This window comes from Balaenoptera musculus, chromosome 1 (assembly GCF_009873245.2).
Source record: "Balaenoptera musculus isolate JJ_BM4_2016_0621 chromosome 1, mBalMus1.pri.v3, whole genome shotgun sequence".
Lineage (NCBI taxonomy): Eukaryota > Metazoa > Chordata > Mammalia > Artiodactyla > Balaenopteridae > Balaenoptera > Balaenoptera musculus.
Window position 1 is genome coordinate 184,364,908 of NC_045785.1, and position 24,320 is coordinate 184,389,227.

The 24,320-nt window shown below is 61.6% G+C and overlaps 1 protein-coding gene and 1 non-coding gene across 2 annotated transcripts in view; one reads left to right on the top strand and one right to left on the bottom strand.

The window, feature by feature from the left end:
• Positions 1-24,320, top strand: part of LGR6 (leucine rich repeat containing G protein-coupled receptor 6) — a 98,929-nt gene that overhangs the window by 69,420 nt on the left and 5,189 nt on the right. Inside the window, exons 7-17 of the mRNA XM_036833445.1 lie at positions 10,356-10,424; positions 12,428-12,499; positions 12,660-12,731; positions 13,601-13,669; positions 14,919-14,990; positions 15,837-15,902; positions 16,796-16,867; positions 17,586-17,657; positions 18,882-19,007; positions 19,708-19,868; positions 23,131-23,211. Coding sequence (XP_036689340.1) covers positions 10,356-10,424; positions 12,428-12,499; positions 12,660-12,731; positions 13,601-13,669; positions 14,919-14,990; positions 15,837-15,902; positions 16,796-16,867; positions 17,586-17,657; positions 18,882-19,007; positions 19,708-19,868; positions 23,131-23,211 — 932 coding nt within the window. The remainder of the gene's footprint in view (positions 1-10,355; positions 10,425-12,427; positions 12,500-12,659; positions 12,732-13,600; positions 13,670-14,918; positions 14,991-15,836; positions 15,903-16,795; positions 16,868-17,585; positions 17,658-18,881; positions 19,008-19,707; positions 19,869-23,130; positions 23,212-24,320) is intronic.
• Positions 9,718-9,790, bottom strand: TRNAG-CCC. The gene has a single exon. It is a non-coding gene; the product is annotated as a tRNA-Gly (tRNA).

Genomic DNA, 24,320 nt, shown 5'->3' on the forward strand with positions numbered 1-24,320 from the left:
CGCCAGTTGTTTTTTTTTTTTAAATTTTTTTAAACTTTATTTATTTATTTATTTTTGGCTGTGTTGGGTCTTCGTTTCTGTGCAAGGGCTTTCTCCAGTTGTGGCAAGCGGGGGCCACTCTTCATCGCGGTGCGCGGGCCTCTCACTATCGCGGCCTCTCTTGTTGCGGAGCACAGGCTCCAGACGCGCAGGCTCAGTAGTTGTGGCTCACGGGCCTAGCCGCTCCGCGGCATGTGGGATCTTCCCGGACCGGGGCACAAACCCGTGTCCCCTGCATTGGCAGGCGGATTCCCAACCACTGCGCCACCAGGGAAGCCCCTCCTCGCCAGTTTTTAATCATCTTACATTTGTGGGTTTATTAACTGCAAATTAGTGGGGGTTTGTGGCTTATAGAAGAATTTATTATTCTATATAAAACTTTTTTTTCTGGCTTTTCCCGCAGAACCACTAATGACTTCTGACAGGCAGAAAACTGAGCTCCGGCTGGGTCTGCTGTGCGTCCTAGCCAGGACGGCTGTTATAGTCGTCCCCGCCAGGGCAGACCCTCCTGCCGCCTCGCGCTGGGCAGGCAAGGTCACCGCGCTTATCACTGCTCCCCGCTGGCTCTGAGCGTCCTGCTTCCCCAGCCCCCGGGCCAGCTGGTGTGCAATGCGGCTGGAGGGCCCGGAACCTCTGGGCAGCAGGTTCCCGGGTGGACGCCGTGGAGAGGAAACTAGGAAGTTGAGGTGTGGCCCCCAGGGCCCGTGGGCAGGAGGCACCGGCAGGAATCGAGGATCACCACCCTCCTTCTTCTGTTTCTTTAGTTCACTGGTTCCGCGAATATTACTGGGTGTCCAGTATGTGCCAGGCCCCCACTGTGGGCTCCGGGGGAACATTTATGAGCAAGAAAGACGTAGCCCTCATCACAGAGACTACGGGGCTCTAGGCCGGGAGTCCTGAGCGCCTCTTAACTTACCACTAATTCCAGCGTGTCTGCCCCCAGCACCCTAACTCCTGACCCCGGCGACCCCAAGGCTCGGCTCCTCTCCCTCTGCGTCCTCCGCGGGCCCCACCCTCTCCCGTCCCGTGGATCTGCCGATGCCGCCAGCACGGAGGTCATCGCTCCTGGACTCCAGACTTACACGCCCACAGGCCTTCCTGACGTGCTCACTTGGATGCTGACCGACATGCCAGCAGAGCCCCCCACGGAGCCCCCCCACCGGAAGTCTCCCCAGCTCTGCGGAGGCAGCTTTGCTGGACCTCGCGTGATGCAGCTGCTCGCCCGTCACGCCCCGCACCCGAGCTGCGTCTTCAGCTCACGGTGACGGTCTGAGCGCTTGACGCCCGCCCCGTCCCCAGGCTGCCCGAGTCTGTCCCCTGGTTGTTGCCATGGTCTCATCCTTGTCACTCTGCAGTCTGCGTCCCACGCGACAGCCACAGGGACTTGAAACACAAATCCGATCCAGTTGCTCTTCTGTCCAAACGCTCAGTGTCTCCCCGTCCGACTCTGGCCTCGGGTGACCAGCCCCTGCTCCCACTGGCCTCACCCTTGCCTGGCTCGGCTCCACCACAGTGCGCCCTTGCAAGCGCCGGTGTGTCCCGCCTCCCAACCCCTGCCCTGGCTGCCTCCTGTGTCTGGAATGTTCCTTCCACAATGATCTGCCTCCTGCAAGACTTTGCTCAGATGTCACCTCTCTAGTGAGGTCCTCCTCCACCACCATTTTGCAACTTCTTCCCGGCATTCTCCTTTTCCTGTTTAGTTTTCTCCACAATCTGGTAGTCTTCGTTATTTGTTGATTGACGTCATCCGTGGTCTGTCCCCCGCTCTGTCCATTCTTGTACCTGCAGCGCCTGGCACGGCTCCGGGCACAGGGAGGGCGCTGGGCAGGTATTTGTTGAACAGACGAATGGGCTTGTGGCCCCTGGAAAATCCATCTCTCTGAGCTTCAGCTTCTCCCTCTGAGCTGTGGGAGCGATGGACCATCTCATCCACAAGGTTCTTCCCAGCTCTGGTCACCCGTACCCAGACCTCTCGCCGAACCAGACTTAAATATCCACAGCCCAGGAGGTAGCCCAGGTGCCCCAAGCTCTCTAACTTGGAGAAATGCCCACAGGGGTGGTCCCTCATCCCTGCCTGACGCGAGATCCCCTTCCCACAAGCCCTGTGGTCCGGACCTCGGGGCCCCGCCTTTAGGCCAGCTGCATTCTGCTGTGACCAGGAGCGCCTCAGAGCCTTCCAGTGTCCTGCATGGATGGGCCCAGCGTCCAGGTTGTCCAGGTGAGGCGGTGCTGCCCACGGGGACCCACCCGATTCTACAGGACCCTGTCCTGCTCTGAGTATCATATCTTAGAGTGACAGGCTTTTCTGGGGAGGGTGGTGAGAATGTGAAATGTCTACAAACCTCGACCCCAAGAACTCGGGAGGACCAGAGGTGGAGCGTGACTTAGGTTACACACAGGTGGTCGTCAGGCGGATGGGGTGGGGGCCAAGGAGGAAGCGAAGGGGATGCTCTAGCCCAGGATGAGGACAGCAACTTCATCCTCAGGGCAGCCCGACAGCGGCGGCCGGGCAAGGGGATCGAGGCAGAGGTGGAGCCCTGGCCACCGGGATCCCAGGGATGACCCCGGGCGGGTTGGACTTTCCCGCTCACCTCCCTCCCAGTCTGGGGTTCTCCGATCCCTGGCGCCTCCTGAGGGCAGGCAGCATATAGTCTCAGTGTCAGAACCAACAGCTGCATTAAAATCAGCCACGCTACTGCATCAGGGACATTCTGGGGTTTCTTTCTGGCAAAGAAGAGGGTGTGGGTGGAGGGAAGGGGAAGGAGGGCATGCCCGTCTCTCCAAAGAAACTGAGGACAATTTTACTAATTGCTGCATTAGTTAATGGGTGGCCTGGTCGGCAGGCTGTTTAGACAGTACAGCAATGCTATTAGTCATGAAGTTCTGTTGGCTCCTGGCTCACCAGGACATCTGCCCCGAGTGTGTGGAGTCAGACTTGGGGCCCGGGGTCAGCAGTTAGGACTTGCAGTGTGCTCACCGCGCTTGTCCGCCTTCCCTACCAGCCTTGGTAGGTAAAAGTGGCTCCGAGTGTCTGGGTTTTGTGTTTCGTGTGGGAGCTGGGCCCCCACATTCCTCCACATGCTTTTACCTGTGATCTGGTGATAAACACAAACATTAGCCTTGAGAATAAAAGTGTAGGTGGAAACCCAATTAATGATATTAATCTTTCCTGATGGCTGTGGAAAGTAGAGACCAACTTGTGTGTGCGCTGTCTGTTCTGGAGCTTCGTGTCCAGGAAAAGGAAGAGGGAGAGAATCGCATTGTGTGAGCACCTCGCGTGCAGGCTCTGGACCAGGTGAACAGAGTGCCTTGTGCGGTGGGCGTCCCTGAGTTATGGGTGAGGAAGCAAACAGCAAAGTTCAGTGACTGGTCCAGGGTGGCGCTGCTGGTCCCAGATGACAAGACCTCTTCCGCTCACTAAAGCAGAAAACTCACAGAAGACCCCAGCCTCCAGCTCGGAGTCACCTGCCTTGACCTGCCGGTGAGCGTCTGGGGAAACCTGACTCCGCCTCCACTCACCCTCTCTCCCAGTCTCCCCAAAACCTCGCCCTTGGCCCTGCTACCTGGAGCCCAGCGGGACACGCTCTGCGTAGCACAGAGCCCATGTTGGCCCAGGAGCCAGCAGGACTGGCTTCAGGGCCTGGCTCTGACGGGCAGAGATCTACCACTTCTCTCCGAGCCTCAGTTTCCTGATCAATAGAAAGACGGGGCTGGACAAGATGACAGTAAACTCCTGCCAGCTCTGTGCTCCGAATACACAGCGAGGCTCCCGGGGTTCCCAGGAGTGGCTGTTTCCTCACAGCCCGATGGAAGGAGAAACCGGGGCTGCGGGTCCTGGAGCATCACGGGGCTGGGGTCGCCTCCCTAGCTACGTTTGCCGACGACACCATCGGTCCTGGCTGGATGTGGCTGGGACGGCTGAGCAGACGACAGGGAGGATTAGCCACAGACAGCTGCGCTTCCAGAGCGAGTTCCGGCTGGAGCTGGGAACGGGTCCTCTTTAACCTCAGCCCTCCCCAGCTGCAGACAGAACACTTCCCTCTTCCTGGGCTTCTGGCTGACTCTGGGTTATTAAATATAACAGACTCTGCAGCCACGGATGAGTTTTCCAGCTGAAGTTTAGGGCATCATAAATCACCTGCGACGGAAGAATCAAGACTCCCCCTGCCAGGGGAGGCCTTCCCTGCCGTCCCCAGGAGCCTGCAGGTCAGAGCCTGACCCGAGGGCCGAGACGCAGCCCCACGTGGCCAGCCGCAGGGGGCTCAGACCGTCACCCTGACAGCGGACATTGATGCACGTGGCCGGTGCCTGGGCTTGGGGAAGTCCACAAGGGAATCCATTTGCTTCCTGGTGCCAGCAGGCTTCCCGTCTCACGTGGGAGACAGTATGTACCCGGACCACCCCGTTCTCTACGCCAACAGCTGGGACTACAATCCTGGCGATTCCTTTCCTGGAACCGTGGTTCAGGGATGGTCTCCCTCTGTGCCTCAGTTGATCTCCTGCAGAATGGAGGTGATAACAGTACCTGCCTCAAAGGGCTGGCGTGGGAATGAGATGAATTACGATAGTAAGTCACCTAGAACTGTGACTGTTACACAGGAATTACTATTATTATCATCATTGTTATGGTCGCCACCACCAGCGTTATTACCCATCTCACCCTGACCGTGTTTCTGGAGAAAACACCAGGAAAGTTCTGGAAGAGTGAGTAAGTTGTTCTGACTGCAGGGACTGGGTTGGATTCAAAGGATGTCTAGGGCTTTGACAGCTGAGGATGTGGGGAGAGCGCGTCGGGCTGAGGGCAGAAGAGCCACAGCTAAACACAGGAGGGGGTGAGACGGCAGGTGGAGCTGAAAGATCGCTCAAGGCGTCGGAGCCCAGGAAGGCACCCGACCGCTGTTCTGTGAGTCGTGAGAAGCCTTTTCTGAGCGTTCAGAAGGATGACAGCATCAGCTTTGCATTTTAGAAGCGTCTTTCTGGCAGGTGTGTAGTAGCTGAGTGGGGGCTTCAGACTCAGGTTCAAGGCCGGGTGTGACGCCAGGTCAGTGGAATGAGATCTAAATTGCTGTCCCCAATAGGCCAAAGTATGAACCATAGCTCAAACATAATCGGAGTTTATTTCTGGATCGTGTAGTAGCCCCAGGAGGTACTTTTCCTCGGCAGGTGGCCCTCCTCCGTGTGGTGACGCAGGGATCCGGCTTCTTGGGGTCCTGCCATCCGCAGGGCCTCATTGTGCTGGGCGTCCAGCTGGCAGAAGGGTGACGAGACCGTGGAGGGGACAGTCTGGCTGCTTTGTAGACCCTGCTCTCGAGGCGGCAGGCGTCACTGCTGCCCGCCTTCGGAGGGGAGGACCAGTCCCGTGGCCACGCCGGCTGCAGGGAGCCGGGAAGATGCCCGCACCTGACTGCGCCCCGTCTTACAGAGGACCGCACTTCCGTGATGTTGGGAAGGTTCCGTCTGTGCTTCTGACACCTCGGCCACCAGCCACACGTCGTGACCAAGCGGCTGAAGTGTGGCCGGTGTAGCTGAACTTTTAATTTTACTCACATGTCATACATTTACGTGGCCGACGGGGCTAGGGGCTGTGGCACGGGCAGCGTGGCTGCGGAGGGAGAAGAGGGTGGGTTTACGGGGACACAGTGCTCTCCGCCTTGGCCAGTTGACGGCTGGGTGTGGTCAGGAACCTTCTTTGATTCCTGTGCTCACTTCGCTCGACTGTAACAAGGGTGTAATGGGGTCAGCTCCCGGTGAGGCAGCGGCGGGACAAGAGGTCATTTGGGTGGATGCTTGGTGCCGGAGAGGTTGTCCCCAGGGCGACCTGGAGCAGGGGCCCAGGCAGGAGAGCGCGCCGGCCCCCGCCCCGGCCTCACCTGGAAACAGTGCCCTTTGCTCAACCGAACTGCGTTGCTTGTTCTGCCCCGAAGGCCACCCCTCGCCTCCTGCAGACCATGCTCTCTGCCCTGATGTCCCTCCTGCTGCCTGCACCTGGTCCAGGGGCCGCATCCCCTTGGAGCCCTGTCTCTCAGCCACGTGCATCTCCATCTCCACAGGCCCTGGTGTCGGGTTCGTGGGACCCGCCACATCCTGCACAGCTGCTCATCCCGCCGCCCAGACGGGGTGTCTCCCATCCGTCTCTGCACCTCCCGCTCCACCCAGCCGGATTCTCTGTGTGTTTGGGGCCAGCAACAAACCCCCGTCGCCCGAACTGAATTCCTCGGGGGCAGAGAGGGTTGCGGGGACGTTCCTGGGCCGTTAGACCAGAGGTGACGTAGAGGTGACATCTACGCGGCCCGGATGAAGCAGTGCGTGGCAGTTACCCTTGAATCTGTGTAGACATCCAGTTGGAAAAAATCAGGCTACCTCTTTGGCATGTGGTTTGCAGAATTCTTTTTGACATTTGCACCATTTTTATTCTCCCACATTTTTCTACAAAAATAACCTTTTAGTTCACATGCCTTGTACCACATGTCTTTCCCCACTGTCTGTCAGGCCGTTCCTGGTAAAATTCCTGACCAGAAACTACCGAGGAGGGCTGGAACCACTCAGTTTGGCTGCTGGACATGAGTCCAATGAAGTATGTGAGGGCTCAACGACGGCGAGGTCCCAGGGGACCTGTCCCAGGCTCTCTGGCCCCGGGCAACCCTGAGGGTACCGCTCAGGACTGTCTGGTGCCTCTTGACATCAACCTCGGCATCTTAAGGCTGTCCCCGCAAATACTCCAGATTCCTGTAAGAGCCCATTAATGTTTCTCATTAATCAACTTGTCTAGACCTTTCACTGACTCACTTACTCAGACAACAGTGTTTGTTGAGCGGCTGCTCTGTGCCAGGACCCTTGTGGGGTTTCAATTAGAAAACAGCAAAGTTTCTATTTTCAAGGAACTTTCATTCCAGTTTGGTGGGAAGAAAATAAACAGATATCTGTCAGATGTCAACATGTTCCATGAGGAAAAAGAAAGCAGGGTATCTCGTTATTGCCGCATAACAATCACCTTAAAGCTTAGCGGTTTAAAACAACATTTGTGATTTCTCGTGAACCTGTGTGCTGGCCGCTCTTCTGCTGATCTGTCCCGCGGGCCTGTCACAAAGCTGCCTTCCGCTGGGGCTCAGCCAGGGCGCGTGGGGCCTTGGTGCCGGCCACCCGCCCTCTCCACGCGGCCCTCGTCCCGTGGGAGGCCAGCCGGGCTCTCACACGTGGTGAGGGCCCTCCCAGAGGACGCAGAGGCTGTGAGGGCTCCTGTGACTCAGGACGGGGCGGCCCCATGTCACTTGCACCCTGTACCGCTGGGCACTGCCGAGTCTCCGGGAGCCGGGAGGGCGAGGCTGCAGGGGACTCGGGCCACTTTTCCGGGCAGCTTGATTGAGCTGTAATCGACCATACGACGTTGTGTAAGTTTAAGGTGCGCGATGTGATGATTTGATTCACTTATGCTGCAAGATGATGAGACTCGGGGCCACCTCCAATCGACCACACAGGGCAAGGGAACAGCGCCCAGCGGGTCAGAGGGGGCCTCCTGAAGAGGGGTTATTTGGGCAGAGGCCTGAGGGAAGGGCGGGAGTAGCCGTGCCGACGCCTGGAGCGTCCCAGGCGGATGAAATTGTGAGCAGAAGCTCTGGGGCCAGACCTGGCGGGCCTTTGCACTGAAGATGATGCTGCAGTAGTAAGACTTCCGAGCGAAGATGCTCCCGTGTTACTTGTGGGAAATCTAGTTCTCCTGGGGCAGCAGAGGAGGGTTCCTGGATGGGCTGAGCCAGGCTGAAGGGGGCTCTGGATTTGGAGACGTTGAGACGGGAGGGTGAATCGTTTGCACAATCAAAGGTCAGAAAAAAAGTTCACCTACCCCGCCTCTGCCTCCATCCCCAACCCTCTCGGCCCGATTTTCCAGGCACCTTCTGCCGCTCCCTGTAGATCCCCAGGAATCTGCAAACTCCTGTGGCACCTCTGGTCTCAGGAAGGTGCGTTGCAAACCCCCTGCCCTCGGCTCACCTTCCCCTCATGCGGCCCGGGGGGCCTCTCTGAGCGAGTCCAGGTGTGCACACGGGAGGGGAAGGTGTCTGGTTGCCTAAAGGACAGGGCAGAGCAGAGCAGAGCAGGGGTTACCCGAGGTCACCAGGGGAGTCTGAGCGGAACCCGGGAGTTGTGTCTGTGTGTGTGTGTGTCAGGGGCCAATTACCCAGCTCGACTGTCACTGCCCCTCTGGCCCCTGGGCCAGGCGCCTGGCTCTGCCTGTGGACTGTTAGGTGTCATGACCCTGCCATGCAGAGGAATCTGTCATTTTCTCTGTGTTGACCTGTATTTACCACAAAACCTGCAGGTCACTAATTAAAGGGCCTCCCTGTGGCCCTGTCCCAGCACTGGATGGCCTCGTGAACGCTGTCAGGGCAAGGGGGGCTTTCACAGGCCGGAAAGGTGGGCTGGGGTCATCCTGGGGACTCCAGAGGACACTGCCCCTGAGCCGTCCCTCCCCTGCCAGAGCAGGGACCCTGTGCTCCAGCTGTTACCGACCAGGGTTCTTGGCCTGCTTTATCAATAGAAATTGATCAGAGGCCAGACAAGAATCTCAGGCCAGGCTTTACTGGGGCCCCTGCTGCAGCAGTGGGGAGCGAGGACAAACAACAGGTTCCCGTGCTGGCCCGCTCTCTGAAAGGGGGGCGAGCTTCTTCCTTTTGTGGGGTGAGGGTAGGGGTGTGTCCAGAGGTCAGGCCAGAGGGGTAGCTTAAGTGTTTTGCCCACCCCTTAGGTGGTGGTGTGCGCAGGGGGCATGCGCAGTGCCCTGCTTTTGCTCCAGGCTCTTCAGAGGTGGCAGTTGGGTTTTTTGGTCTCTTCGCATCTTTTGTCCAGAATTTGCCCCAACTGTGCATGCACACGGTTATTTTTAGTCCCACACAGTTTCTTTGTATTTTGTGGCTCGAGGAAGAGATGTGTCCAGGTGCCAGCACTGCAGCAAAGGGGCCCAGGTCCCAGCCTGGCTCACAGCCACCGGCTTGTAGAGGTGCCAGGATGGCACCCCCAGATCAGGTGCATCCTACGTAGGGCCGAGGCACTGGCTACTGAGTGAGACAGAAGCCAGCTTTACAGCTCTGAAAGCCGACATCTGTCCTGAAGTCTCTTGGTGGGGCGGAGGGTGGGGAACATCCTCTAAAAGTCCCTGTCGCCCTTACCTACCCTCCACTCCCAGTCTCCACTCCTCAAAATGCGCACCCCTCTTCTGGCGGGGCTTCCCCGCCATGTGGGAGCTGGGTTCTCAGTCTCCTCCGAGGACCATCAGCTTTGCTCTTGGTCGCTTGCATGTCTCCTCCTGCCCTTAGCCGCATCGCCGTGAAGGGCACGATGCCTGGCACTGCTGTGACGAGCCTCCTTTTACAAATATCTGCACCCCCGGCGCAGACTTTTCTGTGGGTTGAATTCCTGGAAGTGGAGTGACTCAGTGTGAACCTTCTCATTTGAAAAGATTCTGTCAAATTTTGCCTAAAAGGTTGTGCACATTTAAATTCCCACTGAGGGTTTGTTGGAACGCTGTTTCCCCATACCCTCGACAACCTGGGTTGCTATCACTTTTCAACATCATTTCCAATGTTTTCTTTCTCTCTCTCTCTCTCTGTCTTTCTTTCTTTGGTTGTGCCGGGTCTTAGTTGCAGCAGGCGGGCTCCTAAGTTGCGGCATGCGTGTGGGATCTAGTTCCCTGACCAGGAATCGAACCCGGGCCCTCTGCATTGGGAGTGCAGAGTCTTAACCACTGGACCACCAGGGAAGTCCCTCCAATGTTTTCTGATTATACACATGATATATGTTCACTGTTTAAAAAAAAGGGGGAAATGCAGAAAAGGGTGAGAGAAAATAAAGATTAGCTGTCACGCCACCACCAGAAGGTAAGACATCCTGTCCATTTTTACAAAAGATGAGAGCAGAGGCCACAGATAGCCAAGATGGTCACCTGAGGAAGCTTCCAGAATCCCTCGTGCCAGTGACAAGTTGTTAAAAATTGCCCCCTTCTCCCCAGGCCCCCTCCCCAGCCACTGGTGTCTCCAAAGGCTTGAGATACTCTCCTCAGCCCAGGGGGCTGTTTGGAGAGAGTTGGTTCCATTATCCATCCCTAAGTGTCCCCTCAAAACAGGTTTGTGGCCGGGAAGGCCCCCGCCGAGGTCTGGGGGCAGCAATGGGAGAGGAACAGCCCAAAGTGTGTTCCGGACATTGGCCCTGGGCCCGGCAGGCTGGCAGACCCTCTCTCCAGCCAACCCAGAGCCAGCGTCCATTTCCCGGAGCCTCTGACACGCCCTGGGGACTGCCCTCCAGCGACTCTCTTGCCTTCTTTCCAGAGACCTGAATCACAACCAGCTGCACGAGTTCCCCGTGGCCATCCGGACGCTGGGCCGCCTGCAGGAACTGTAAGCTCCTCTGTGGGGTTTGGGGTGTCCTCTGTGCCCAAGGGCCCCCCACACCCTCATCTCCTGAGGTCCCGACCTCCCAGGTCAGCAGTCACAGGCCTCGCTGCTGGACTCCAATCATCTCTGGGGCTGAGTCATCCGCAGAGCTGGGCCCTTCCAGCCTGGGGAGAGCAAGGCCCAGCCCCGCCTGTTAGGCTTGCCTGGCACCCCCCTGTCTTGGCTGGGTGTGTCCAGAGATGTAAGGGGACAAGAGCGGGGGGCTGGTCTGTGCCTTGGGGTCCCTCCTCAGTCCCCTGTCCCAGTGGGGCAGCGAGGAACTGTCTCTGCCCCACCCCACGACGGCCACTGCTCGTTTTATTCTAAAATGCATTTGCTCCTGCTAAATGCAAACCAGGGGTGAGACAGACACCAGCCGTCCCCTAGGGCCGCAGGCCTGTCGAGGATGCAGAGTACAGGGGCAGGACAGAGCAGCTCAGGGTCGGCATATAACTCCGACCCTAAATCACATAGTCTTAGCTAAAACGGTCTGGGTGTCCAGAGAGCACAGAAAGAGCACTGTGGGCTAACATGTCTGAGACCAGCCTTAAAGGATGGATGGGGTTTAGGCGACAATGGGGGAGGAAGAACAGTGGAGATGAAGAGCCAATGGGACAGTGAGAAGGCAGAGGGACGCTGAGCCAGTGGGAAGACAGCCTTCACGGAGGAGGGGCCACCGTGTAGCAGGATGGGATCTGCGTGGTGCTGAGTGGGACCAGTTAAGGCAGCGGAAGTTTATGACCAGAGCCCAAACCTCCAGGCAGCACTGAAGCTGTTCTCACTGCCACCCGGGACCTTTAGCACCAACCCCACGCCACCCCCTCACCTGGTCCAGACGGCTGACAGTGTGAACGCCAGGGAGCAGGAGGGGAGCTGGAGCAGCTGCAGGGGAGGGTCCGTGAGAAACGGCTGCAAGCCCTCCACTGCCAATGAATCACCAAGGCCTGCCTTTCCCCTGGAGTGGGGAAAGACAGGGAGAAGTTTCACTCGGTCTGTAGGGCGTGGAGGGAGCAGGGTGTGCAAAGGCCTGGGGGCAGGAAATGTAAGCTGGGGGAGAGAGCAGAGCCCTGGGGCAGCAGGAGCAGGAAGGCACACGTGTGGGGTGTGTCCGTCCACGTATACTGGGAGAAGCAGCTTGAGGACCGGCTCTGTCTCGTAAACTTCTGAATCCCTCGGAGCTGGGCTCAGCACCGGCCACGAAGAGGGTGATCAGACACGTGTGACGAGCGAATTCACGCAGGAACATTGAACTAACATAGCAGGCTGGGTGGGCCTTGGCTGGAGGTGAATTTCGTGAATGAGTGTGGAAGTGATGAGGGGAGGGTGGAGGGGTCCCAGAGGCCAGGAAGACACAGAGAAACCAGGGGTCTCTGGTGAAAAAAGGACGATAGAGGGGGCTGGTCAGCGTGGATTGTGCTTTTCAGTCCAACATTTACTTTGAACTGTTCTCCCCGATAACCAGACGCACTGTTCCCGGCTTCCAGAGCCTGGACGCCCGGTGGGGGCCTCGCCCCCCATCTCCTCCACGGTCACGGGCGTCCCCCCTGCGCCGCCCCCCCGCCCCGCCGGGGCTCGGCTCCTCAGTTCAGGGCCTTGAGGCCAAGCCTGGCTCCATCTGGGGACCACTTCTCCTCCGGGGGCCCCTGTTTTTCCGCTTCCTCCTCCCATGCACCCTCAGCTCCCTCCTGGGGACCTCCAGGGTTCTGCCCTCCTTGGGGTCTGGGCCCAGCCTGTTCCCGAGTGGCCCTCACAGTCCCCCCCCCCCCCCGGCCCAGGCTCACCCTCTCTCCTTCCCACGGGTCGTTGAGCAAAGAAGGAAAGTCACAGGCAGATGTGGAACCGGGGTCCCCAGCTGATGTCCCTTTGGGCCCACGGCCTTCCTGCCTGGCTGTCGGAGAGCGTCCTGGGGTCCCCTGTCCCCGTCCACACGCTCTCCGCATCCTCCTGATGCCCGTGTCATCCCCCAGGGGTTTCCATAACAACAACATCAAGGCCATCCCCGAGAAGGCCTTCCTGGGGAACCCTCTGCTGCAGACGATGTGAGTCCTTGCTCCTGACGCATGTTGGGGGAGGACAGGGTTGGCAGGCAGAACTGGAGAGGGGCTCCCTGCGTGCTGGTCTCCACGGAGGGGGGAGAGCAGACACCTGCCTCGGTCCAGCCGGGAGGGCGAATGAAGGGCTTCGGTGTCTTTCCTGCAGACACTTCTATGACAACCCGATCCAGTTCGTGGGGAGGTCGGCGTTCCGGTACCTGCCCAGGCTGCACACCCTGTGAGTTGGTGCCTCCCCCTGCCCTCTGGCACCACCCCCCGCCCGCCAATCCCGCCAAGTCAGGGTCCTGCTCACATAGCTGAAGCAGCAACAACCTGACAAGGTTCTGGTTCTCCGGGGCCCCCGGAGCCACACCCTGTGACTCTTGGACACCCAAAGGCATCCTCATCTCTCCCGCTCTTTCAATTCCCATCCCAAGTGCAACGTCTTCAGAAAACCTCCTGCAGGTGACGCTCCACACGCAGCAGCACAGGGACGCCCCTGAGTCTTTGGGGGTGCAAGCTCCACCTTCCTGTGCACCCCACTCTCACCCCCGAGGCTGGTGCCATCCGTATGTTTCATCGCTGGACCCCAGGCTCCCCCGCTCAGGCCCGAGCCCAGGGTCCTCCTCAGGGTCCGGCGGCACCCATCCTGCTGGGCTCCTGTCGCGTGCAGGCCCACGTGGTCCCCCGAGGTGGGGTGGCCATTGGGGGAAACCCCGGCAGGTGACACTTAGGGGAGACCCGCTTCCCGGCTCCAACGAGCAACCCCAGCAGACAAACACCTTTCCGGAAGCACTCAAGCCGTTGCCTTTCAAACGGGGCAAGTCCCACGGTCCCTGCCTGTGTTTCGTGCACACTGGGCCTGGGTGGCTGGGTGGCCAGGTGGCTGGGGGCCAGGTGACCGGCTCTGTCCGGCCAGGCTGGGTGGAGCTGACCTAGGAAATGGCAGCTTGGACCCTGCTAGGCGTCCAGCCTCCACCAGGGCCTGAGCAGCTGGGGTCACTGGAGGGAGGCCGGGGAAGGATGGTGTCCCCAGAAGATGGGGTCCCTGTGGGGGGGTCCCTGAGGGCTGACCCCCCCCTTCAGCACCTGGTGCTCTATCTTCAGATCTCTGAATGGTGCCACGGACATCCAGGGGTTCCCAGATCTCAAAGGCACCACCAGTCTGGAGATCCTGTGAGTGGACGCTGGCCCCCCAATCCCCCGTCGCCCCCCAGAGCCCCCCGAGTCTGGTCCCCGTTGTCTGGCCTTCTGCTGTGGCTTCTAGCCGGGCCCAGAGGCTGCCCGGCTCGGCCCCAGGGCCCATGGCCGCTCCCACCGGGCTGGCAGGTGGTTCAGGGGAGGGGCTGCTCTTCCCCGCTTTCCCAGCCTGGGGTTTCTCAGAGATCCTAACCACAGCCGAGGTGCACGGAGGACCCGGGAGCGGCCGGAGGGCTGTGACACCCACCTCCTGCGCCTCCTGGTTTCCACTGTGTCCTGGGGGGGAGGGGTCAGAGCATAGCAGGCCCTCGATTCGCTGTAAGAGAGTGAGCAGAAGAGTCACGCGAACACCCAGAGCTGGAAAATTTTCCACGAGGGAAGTAGTGGTCCCCCGAGGATGACCTTGGCCTCACGTCCTCCCCGGAGCACCCTGTCCCAGGCCCGGCCGCTCTGCAACCTGCTTGCAGCCCACTGCCCCCGCCCCGGGTGCCCCGGGTGCCCCGGCGTCCTCCCTGCCCCAGGCACGGGGCACGGGCTCTGGGCTTGGTTCCCAGGGCCCCACTGGCGCTGGAGTTTCCATCCACGGCCTGCGCGTGGCCCCCCCTCCCCTACGAGGAGCAGAAAAGGGTCCGGCCCCTGTGTTGCTGGTGACACCAGGAGACGGGGGACACGAAGGGGAGGGCGGGAGGGTCTGGCTGCAGGACCGCCTGCCAGGCGGTGCCCGGCCGTGCCCCTCTGTCCACCCCAACCCACCTCCTCCTCTCTCTCCCCACAGCCCCCCGCCCCGTGCCCCCCACTTCTCTCTTTTTTTTTTTTTAAATTAATTTATTTATTTATGGCTGTGTTGGGTCTTTGTTTCCATGCAAGGGCTTTCTCTAGTTGCGGTGAGCGGGGGCCACTCTTCATCGCGGTATGCGGGCCTCTCACTGTCGCGGCCTCTCTTGTTGCGGAGCACAGGCTCTAGACGCGCAGGCTCAGTAGTTGTGGCTCACGGGCCTAGTTGCTCCATGGCATGTGGGATCTTCCCAGACCAGGGCTCGAACCCGTGTCCCCTGCATTGGCAGGCAGATTCTCAACCATTGCGCCACCAGGGAAGCCCCCCCCCACTTCTCTTTTGTCAGCTCTGTGCTCCCTCGTCAGCGTCAGGCCAGAGGGGAGGTGGGGGGAGGGGGCTGGGGACGGCAGGGCCCGGGTCGGTGCCAGCCCCGCTCCGTTCTCCCCGCAGGACCCTGACCCGTGTGGGCCTCCGGCGGCTCCCCCCGGGGATGTGCCAGCAGCTGCCCAGGCTCCGTGTCCTGTGAGTGCCTCCCGCGCCCTCCCGCCTGGCAAGGCCCCTCTGGCCTCCGTCCCCTGGTCACTCTCTTCCTGGAGAGAGGCAGCCTGGGCTGGGACCTGCCTGAGGGGGAGTGGGCTGCCCTCTCCCGTTTGGGGAAAAGCCTCGGTCTTCGAAGTCAGACCCGGGGCTGAGGCCGAGCTCTGCCACTTCCCGCCGGTGAACCCCGCCTCCCCCTTTGTGTCTCTGAGCTCGGGTTTCTCATCTGCAAAACGTGGGTGCATTTAGGAGGGTTGGAAGCGCTCGGCACGTCATAGGTCCCCCCAGAGTGGCTCTAATAGGTTACCCGAGTCTGCACAGGGACCATGGAGGAGCTTAAGTGTCCCATGGGGAGCAGGGAGTTTCCTGTCCCCTGAGTCTCACTCGGGTCTGAGGTGCTCACCATGGACCACAGCCCCTGGCTCAAGATGTGCACGGCCAGCCCTGGACGGGTGTCCAGCCTGCCACCGACAGGCTGTGTGTCCGTGGGCAGGTCCTGTCCCCTTTGTGTGCCTCAGTCGGATGAGGGGTTGGGCCGGGGGATCCCTAGGGGCGTCGGCTCCGTACTGTGACAGTGGTACCGCCTGGGTAGCCTGGGTCAGCTGGCTCGTCCCCGTGTAGCCCTGTCGTGCCCCTCTCACCTCCTGCTCCCTGACCCCCGGGGTCCTCCCAGGGTCCCCTGGGCCTTCATATGGATGAGGAAGCCCCACCCGGGCCCTGCAGAGAGGAGGGGCCCAGCGGGGGGCTGGAGGGAAGTGCCCGGGGTGACGAGGTCCATAGCCGTGTCCCTGAGGCCCAGCTCCCCTAACCGGCCCGCCCCCCTCTCCCCAGGGAGCTGTCTCACAACCAGATCGAGGGGCTGCCCAGCCTGCACGGGTGTCAGAAGCTGGAGGAAATGTGAGTCTGGGGCATTGGGCCTGAGTGTGGGGTCAGCAAGCACTCTGACCTTCCCCTCCCTGGGCTTGCTGACCCTGAGGTCAGGGCTGGGAGCTCGGCAGAGGCCGGGACAGGCCATGACTCGTAGTGACAGCCCAGGAGATGGTGCCCAAAAGCAGTCTCGAGGCGGCTCCTTGGGTGTCAAGGCAGCAGGAAATGTGACAGTGATTAGGGCCAGCGGAGGGGCGGGTGGGCTGGACATGGGGTGGCCGTGGGGGACTGGAAGTGCCCCAGGCTCTCGGTTTCCGTAAGCACACACGCATGTGCACACTCGTGTCTGGGAGGGAAACCTGGGCTGCAGGTTCCACGGGGACCGAAACACTTCACAGGTTCTCCGAGCTCCCTTCACCCAGCTCCTGTTTCCCCAAGTGACAGAGCCTCCGGCTCTCCATGCCTGCGCCCTGGGGCCAGGCAGGGCTGGGGGCGTGAGGGCCGTCCTGGTGCCTTGACACTGAAGGAAGGAGGGTCTGTACCTTTGCCGAGGCCCAGGGTCCGCCTCCCACTCAGAAGCCAGTCCGCTGAGCTCTGCCTCCCAGCTTGGGCCCGTCTGGGGCCGCCAGGGGCTGGGCAGCATTCTGCTGCTGGACTAGGGTCTGGAGGGCCCGAGGAGTGAGGCCAGCTGGGCTGGGAGCCAGGCCCGGTGGGAACCCTGGAAGCTCACTCCCTTTGGGGCCACAGGGACAGCTTTGTAGCTTTGTCTCCTGACCCACTTACCCAAGGCAACCACATCCCCCATGCTCCCTGTAATTCTGGTGATTCTGCAGGCTGGGTCCTTTCTTCCTCCCAGTGGGTGGGGTCGGGGTGGGGGCAGTGTCTGGGCCTCTGGGCTCATCCAGCCTCTCTCGCTGCTCTAGTGGCCTCCAGCACAACCGCATCTGGGAAATCAGAGCTGACACCTTCCGCCAGCTGACCTCCCTGCAGGCCCTGTGAGTACCCAGGGTGGGGGGACCCTCCCTGCACGCCTGCGCCCCGTGAGGACCCCCAGGACCCGGGGAGGGCCCTCCCTGCACGCCTGCGCCCTGTGAGGACCCCCAGCACCCGGGGAGGGCCCTCCCTGCACGCCTGCACCCCGTGAGGAACCCCAGCACCCGGGGAGGGCCCTCCCTGCACGCCTGCGCCCCGTGAGGAACCCCAGCACCCGGGGGGCCCTCCCTACACTCCTGCACCCCGTGAGGACCCCCAGCGCCCGGGGAGGGCCCTCCCTGCACACCTGCACCCCGTGGGGACCTCCAGCACCTGGGGGGTCCTTCCCTGCACGCCTGTGCCCCGTGAGGACCCCCAGCACCCGGGGGGCCCTCCCTGCACACCTGTACCCCATGAGCACCCCCAGCACCCGGGGGGCCCTCCCTGCACGTCTGTACCCCGTGGGGACCCCCAGCACCCAGGGGGCCTTCCCTGCACGCCTGCACCCCGTGAGGAACCCCAGCACCCGGGGGGCCCTCCTTGCACGCCTGCACCCCGTGAGGACCCCCAGCACCTGGGGAGGGCCCTCCCTGCACGCCTGCACCCCGTGAGGACACCCAGCACCTGGGGGGGCAGCCTCCCTGCATGCCCACACCATGGCACAGGTGTCGGTGACCCAGGGTAAGAACGACGGGCCCTCCATGTGTCACTGTCCCCTCCTGTTACATCTTCTGCCCATAGGGACCTGAGCTGGAACGCCATCCGGTCCATCCACCCCGAGGCCTTCGTGACCCTGCGCTCCCTGGTCAAGCTGTGAGTGTCCACTGCCCTCTCCTCCTGGGTGCTGGAGCACCGTGGGCCTGTGGGCGGCCCAGCGGGGGCAGGAGGGCCCGGCCTGGGGTGGGACACGCGTGGGTGTCGGCCACACATGCTGGGGACGTGGCTCCAGCCTAGCCGGCATTCCCAGCCCCCTGGACAGACGTGGGGCTTGATGAGCAGGAGCCACCCCTGCGAGCTCTGCAGCGCCGCGCACAGCCTCAGCCCTGGGCAGCCAGGTCCCTAAGTCACCGGATGTGGACAGGGAGCGTGTGGGGCCGCTGCAGGCCCGGCGTCAGCGCCGGGAGGGGCCTGGGGGGCCGCCGCGCACCGTGGAGCACGTTCTCCGCTGCGTCCCGAAGGCGCGTCTACCGGAGACCGCGCAGCCCTGCCCCTCCCCTCTTAGGTGCTCCCTGGCCTGCGGGGGATGGGTGCTCAATCAAGGGGCCGGGACCCCGGCGCTCACAGCCCTGCTCTCTGGGCTCCAGGCCACACTCTCACCTCTGCTTCCCGCCCGTTCGCTCTGCTCCCGCCACATCGGTCGGATGGGTATTTTTATCCCTTTGAAAGATGAGGCCACTGAGGCTCGGGCAGACCTGCGACACGCCTTGGCTTCACGGGGAGCTGGCGACGGGGCCCGGTTCCCTGACGTCCAGCCCGGGCCGTTTCCACGCCGCCGGCCTGTGGCCGCGCTGTCTGGTTTGGAGGCCTGGCTTCTTCTGATATTTCTCCAGGGGGGCCATGCACATCTTCACCTCTGGCTGCTAAGCTAGCCCTGAAACAGAACGGGTGACCGAACCCCTGCGTGTGGCCAGACGGCCGCGCTGTTCAGTCCCAGCTCTGGCCTCCGCGTCCTCAGAAGAGCAGGGGGCTGGGGGCCGGCACAGCAGGCGGATGCCCTGGTGGGGCGGACAGGGCCTCCGGTGGGACTCAGACGGGGCCCGGCAGCTGTGGCTGAGCGGCTGTGTTACCCAGGAGCTGGGACGGCGTGGCGTCACCTCCAACAGCCCCGTGTGGTCGGCCCCCGCGGTCCCACGAGCGGGGGACGACGGAGCCCTGGCAGCCCTGCCGCCTCTACCCGGCATCCGTGCTCCTTCCTGCCGAGCCTTCCTTCCCTCCTCTCCTCTGGCTCCCATCCCGGGCACACTGGCCACGCCTTCAGCACAGTCTGCCTCCAGCCACCCCCCGACTGCCAGTGACCCTGACCATCCGCTGTCCTAGGGACCTGACGGACAACCAGCTGACCACACTGCCCCTGGCCGGGCTTGGGGGCCTGGTGCATCTGAAGCTCAAAGGGAACTGGGCTCTGTCCCAGGCCTTCCCCAAGGACAGCTTCCCCAAACTGAGGTGAGGCTTCCCGTCCCCACACCTACAGAGGTCTGCCTCAGGGCAGTGGCCGGGCCGGGAGGGACAGGAGAAAGCCCAGGGCCTCACCCCGAGAAAAGCAAGCCTGAGTGGGGAGGGCCCCTTCCTCCTCATCCCCGTGTAGCATTTCCCTCTCCCAATCCCAGCCCTGGGGGACCCCGGCGAGGACAGAAGTAAGATGGTGGGAAGGCCCCCTGCCTGCTTGGGCAGCTTCCACGCCTGGACTCAGGGCCGAGCCCAGGGTGCTGATGAGTAGAAAACAGCCGCTCAGCCCTGGCTGGTGCCGAGGACCCCAGGCCTCCTTCGGCCCGTGTGGCCCACGCTCTGTCTGCTGCAAAGCAGTGGGGGTCCGGCCTCACCCGCAGGGCGCCGACCCAGCTCTGATGTGCCCAGAGGCACGGGGCGCAGGCCTCACGGAGGGCGAGGGTGAAGGGCGCCAGGAGAACCCGCTGTCCTCGCGAGGGGAAGAGGAAGGCCGCCCGGAGGGGCAGAGCTCCCAGGCTGCGTGGCCCGGCTGCTGCCCGTCGGAGCCTGGCTCGGGCCTCTGGATGAGGGAGGAGGGGCTGGACGGCGCTCAGAGCCCTCAGGGAGAAGCCTGGGGGGCCGCCAGCGGGGCGCTCGGGGGCGGGGGCGGGCTGCCGGGCCCCGGCCGCGGCTCAGCTGCCGTCTCCCCGCCCCCCAGGACCCTGGAGGTGCCCTACGCCTATCAGTGCTGCTCCTACGGCGTCTGCGCCCGCTTCTTCCAGGCCTTGGGCCGACGCGCGCCCCACGGCCCTCACCCTGACGACCGGGACGCTCCCAAAACGCCCCTGGGCCTCCTTGCCGGCCCAGCCGAGAGCCGCTGTGAGTGACCCCGGGGGGCCGTGGGGGGGACGTGAGGGAGGAGGCGCAGGACCCCGAGGGGGGCCGGCAGGGGCTGCCCCTGTTCACGCCTGTCCCCCAGGCCCGGGAGACGAGGGCGGCGCTGGGCTTGACGGCAGGCACGCCTCCCGCCTGCCGAGCCCTCCGTGGCCCCCAGGGCGCTCCCCAGGCCGTGGCTCACATGACAGCCCTGTCCTGGTGGGCCTCGTGGGCCGCAGCGCCTCCACGGCGCCCCCCGCCCCGCCCCGCGAGCCCCGCGGCGGGCGCTCTCAGAGCAGACAGCGTTCTCCAACCAGCCCGAGCCAGGCGGGGTCAGGCGAAGTCAATTAAGTTAGACCTGCTTCTGGAAAAAGAGTCCTCTCACGCTGTGTCTCAGAGCCGAAAGGAGCAGCTGGGGGTCACTGCTGCCCCTGCCGTCTGCCCCACTGTCTCACCAGGGACTTCAGAGGCCCTGGTACCCGGGGGCCTCTCGGGGAGGCCAGAGGGGAACACCTACAGGCTGGGGTCTCTGATGAAGGGCAGAGAGAAGGTCTCCGTGGCCTGCCCCCTGTTGCAGAGCACGAGCAGAATTGGGAGGGAGGGGAAAGGGCCCCGACTCTGGGGTTTCCCTTCAGCCTCTAAGTCCCTCTTCACAATGTGTCAGTGCAGAAGCTAAACAGAAAGATCCGATCTAAACGCGTAAGAACATTCACGCCGGTGTAGATGGACCCAGCTTCTAATTCCAGCAGACCACTCACGGGTTGGGTCACCGCGGACAAGGCCTTGCGGAGCCTCCGTTTCTTATCCGTAAACTGGGAGCGGCGTTCGCGCCCCACAGGCTGTCGGGAGCGTTGAAGATCCCACAGACAGAAGCGTGTGCCCTCCGTCCACGGTGGCTGCTCAGGGAGGGGCCTCTGGCTGGACACGCAGGAGTGTAGCTGGGAGCCCAGGAGGCGCCGTGGGCGGGCGAAGGGGACTGGAGCCCTCCCGGGAGAGTGTGAGGCCCGGCAGGGGCAGCAGCTTCCCCGGGGCGGTCTGGGTGTCTGCCGTCCACTCCGCAGGGATGGAAGGAGGAGTGGAAACCTTCCTTCCTGAAAGTGAAACTCCACCAGGCCAGAGTCTGGGAGAACCACAGGGCATCGGGATGGTGGGCGGCCATTGCCATAACGGCACCAGGGCAGGGCCCCACTTCCTGAGGAGCTGCTGAGCCTAGGAGGGGGCCAGGGCCGCGGCTACAGCCGTATCCCACTTCCCCCTCGGTGAAGAGCGGTCCTTAGCACTTTGGCCGTGACCTTACAGCCTCAGACGGAGTCCACGGGCCCCAGCTCTTGCCTCTCATCCGGGCATTTTGAGTTCCAAGCGCTGCTGAGCTCCGTTCTGCGGAGCAGGAAAGGTGGCGAGGGATGGAATGCTAGGCTGTGGGCACAGCCCGGCCCCCTGCCCACCCAACAGCGCCCGGGCCATGGGCAGCTCCACAGGGCCTCCCTGCCTCCAGGGAAAGCTCCCAACTGAACTGTTTACCCTTTAAGTGGGAGAAAGGCTCCACACAGGAAGCAGACACGTGCGCTGAAGGCGGGGACAAGTGTGACAAACGGTCGCCTGCCTGGGCCTGGCCTGTACGCGGTGAAGAGCCCGATGGCCCGGCTCCCTAACCTTCCAGGAGAGGCAGTTTCCCCCGCCTACCCCAACCCAACTCCAGAAACTTTCCAGGAACTCCCTGGCGGTCCAGTGGTTAGGACTCGGCGCTCTCACTGCCAGGGGCCCGGGTTCAATCCGTGGTCGGGGAACTAAGATCCCACAAGCCTCGAGGGGGATCTCCCAATGATGAATTATCGCTGCAGGAGAGAGTTTTGTCTTTATAAACTATAAACTGGTTTAGTTATCATTTATCATTTCAATATTCTTAAAGAATTTATGGCCCCTGAGATGTCCACCCCCCTGGAGACTGCAGGCCCTGGTTTAAGAAACAGCACAAGAGCGAATAAGGAAAACAATGCCATTTGATTCAAATACGTTTGGAGTTTCTTTAACAAGGGATTTGCCTTTCTAATCCTATTTTCTCAGACGAACAGAATGGCAGAGCCTAGACTTAGAATTGGAAGGATGGTTAAAGATGATCTAGTCTATCTGCTAACGCAGCAGAGAAACGCCCTTCTCACACTGGAGTCTTTCTGCTCCAGTCTCTGTCTCCAGTTACGCACACCGCGTGCATCTGTAGAGCTCCCCCGACCGTCTCCCCGTCCCCCCACCTTGGCTCTGCGGCCCAGCCAGGCTCGGTCTGAGTTCCGCTCTGTCGCTCACTGGCTGTGAGACGCAAGGCAAGGTCTTCGCTTCAAGGAGCCGTTCCCTCACCTGTCCGATGATGCCCGGGGCTGCCTGCCTGCTGCAGCTGTGCGGAGGGTCAGTGAGCTGGTGGGGATGAGGACTCAGCAGGCGCGGGGCCTGGAGGATGAGAGCTGGGGGAGCCCCAGCCCTGGCGCCAGGTGACCGCCTCATGGGTGCAGCGTACGTGGCCACGGCTCCTCGAGAGCAGGGCCGCGTCTCGTCCGCCCCACGTGCCCCCCACCTGTGCCCAACGCCCAGCACAGGGTACTGCGCTCAGCACACGCGACCTCTTTGTTGGACACTCTGATGGTGGGAGCTTGTTTGTGTAGGAAGAACCAGAACTTCTCCCTCTGGATCATGATTTGCCTCCTTCTGTGACCCGTGTGTGGATGTTGTTCTGCCGTCCGGGACCATCAGCACGTCGGGGTGTAATGATGCCTGCGGGCCGGCAGCCCTTTGAGGACGGCGTTCCTCCCCTCACCCTGCCTTTCCCGAGTCCAGCACCCCCAGCGGCTCGGCCGTCGTCACCGTCCCCGGTCCACCTCCTCCGAGCGCGTCCCGCTCGCTGCTCTGTCCGTTGCAGTGTGCAGGGCTCCCGGCTGGACACGGAGTCAGAGCGGTGGGCTGGCCCGTGTGGAGGGCCCCCACCAGCAGGGCAGCCTCCCCTGACTCTGCGCAGCTGCCTGGGAGGACATGGGGGCACTCGGTGTCTGAGTTAATAGGAAGAGCAGGTCTTAGGTGTAAAGGGCCACAGGCGGATAATAGGGAGCTGACCAGAGGTTTGCCCCCGAGGGTAGAAACATTTGTGCAGGGCCGCTGGGAGGCCCCGTGCCCAGCAGGTGAATCGGGACAACATCTCAGAAGGGTGGGGTTTTGGAGAAAGGTGGGGCTTGACCCACACCAAGACCAGGGTCTGAGCCAGTTTCTGGTCTCCCCTCAGATGATGTGGACCCGGACGAGCTCCAGCTGGAGATGGAGGACCCCAGGCCACACCCCACTGTCCAGTGCAGCCCTGTTCCAGGTGAGAGGGGTGCCTCGGGTGGGGGAGGGCAGGGACTGGGGAAGGAGCGTTACGGAAAGTGGGGTCCAGCTGCTCGCCTTTTGAAAGCCAATACTCGGGAGACAAGGTCGGTGGAAAGGAAAGTTTGCTTTACTTTGGAGGCTGGCAACCGGGGAGGGGGAGGGTGGACTCATGTCCAAAGGCCGACTCCCCCCGCCAGAAATCAATGGGCAAGAGCTTTTACGGGGGCGTTTCAGGGATGTACAGGCAGAGGGAGGGGCTACATGCAGAGACAGCACAGTCAGCTCTGACGGGCATCTTGAAACTGGTCACTGGTGGTCTCATCAGCGTCATCTTGATTGTTTTAAGTACAGTTAGTCTTCAGTTCCAGGGTCGGTTTGTTCCCATTTCTTCAGGCCAGTTCTCAGAATTGTGACAGCGTATGTCATGGCTACAATCTGTTCATCATGTAGTTAACTTCTTCCAGCTGGCGGGGGCGGGTTTCAGTATCTATAAAACAGCTCAAAGGACATGGCTCAGAATGTTATCTACAGCCCTTGAGGAGGAACTGAAGCTCCTTGACTTTGCTCAATGACTATTATTACTTAGTCCTGTTTGACTATTTCCTTTGCTTCTGCATTTTCTCACTTCTCTGATTAAACTTACTCTTTGGTTAAAACCGACAAGAGGCAGGCGGAGGACATGGGGGTGGGGAGGACCGTAGGGTCCTGCTCCGTTTCAGGAGCCCCCAACTCTTTTGTGAGTTCAGCCTCTTCTGGTCATCCCTGGGGAAGGGGCTGTCGTCCCCCTCCGGTGGCTGCTTGCGGGGAGCGGGAGAGGGGGAAGGGAGGGGAGTCAAAGCGGCATTTACGAATCGCCAGAGGTGATGCAGCCAGGAGGAAATTTCTCTCAGTGAAGAGACCCCACTGCTCAGGGCGGGGGTGCGGGGCTGGCTCGTCTGAGACCCGCAGAGTTCGAGCAGGGGCAGCACCCTGCAAGGCCCCCTTCTCCATCCCTCCCCACTCCATCCCAGGAGGGGTGCCGTCTCTCGTAGGTAAAGCTCTCCAGGGCGTAAAACACCGGGTGTCCCGGGGGGCTCCTTCCAGCACTGTCCGCTCCTTAACGGCTGA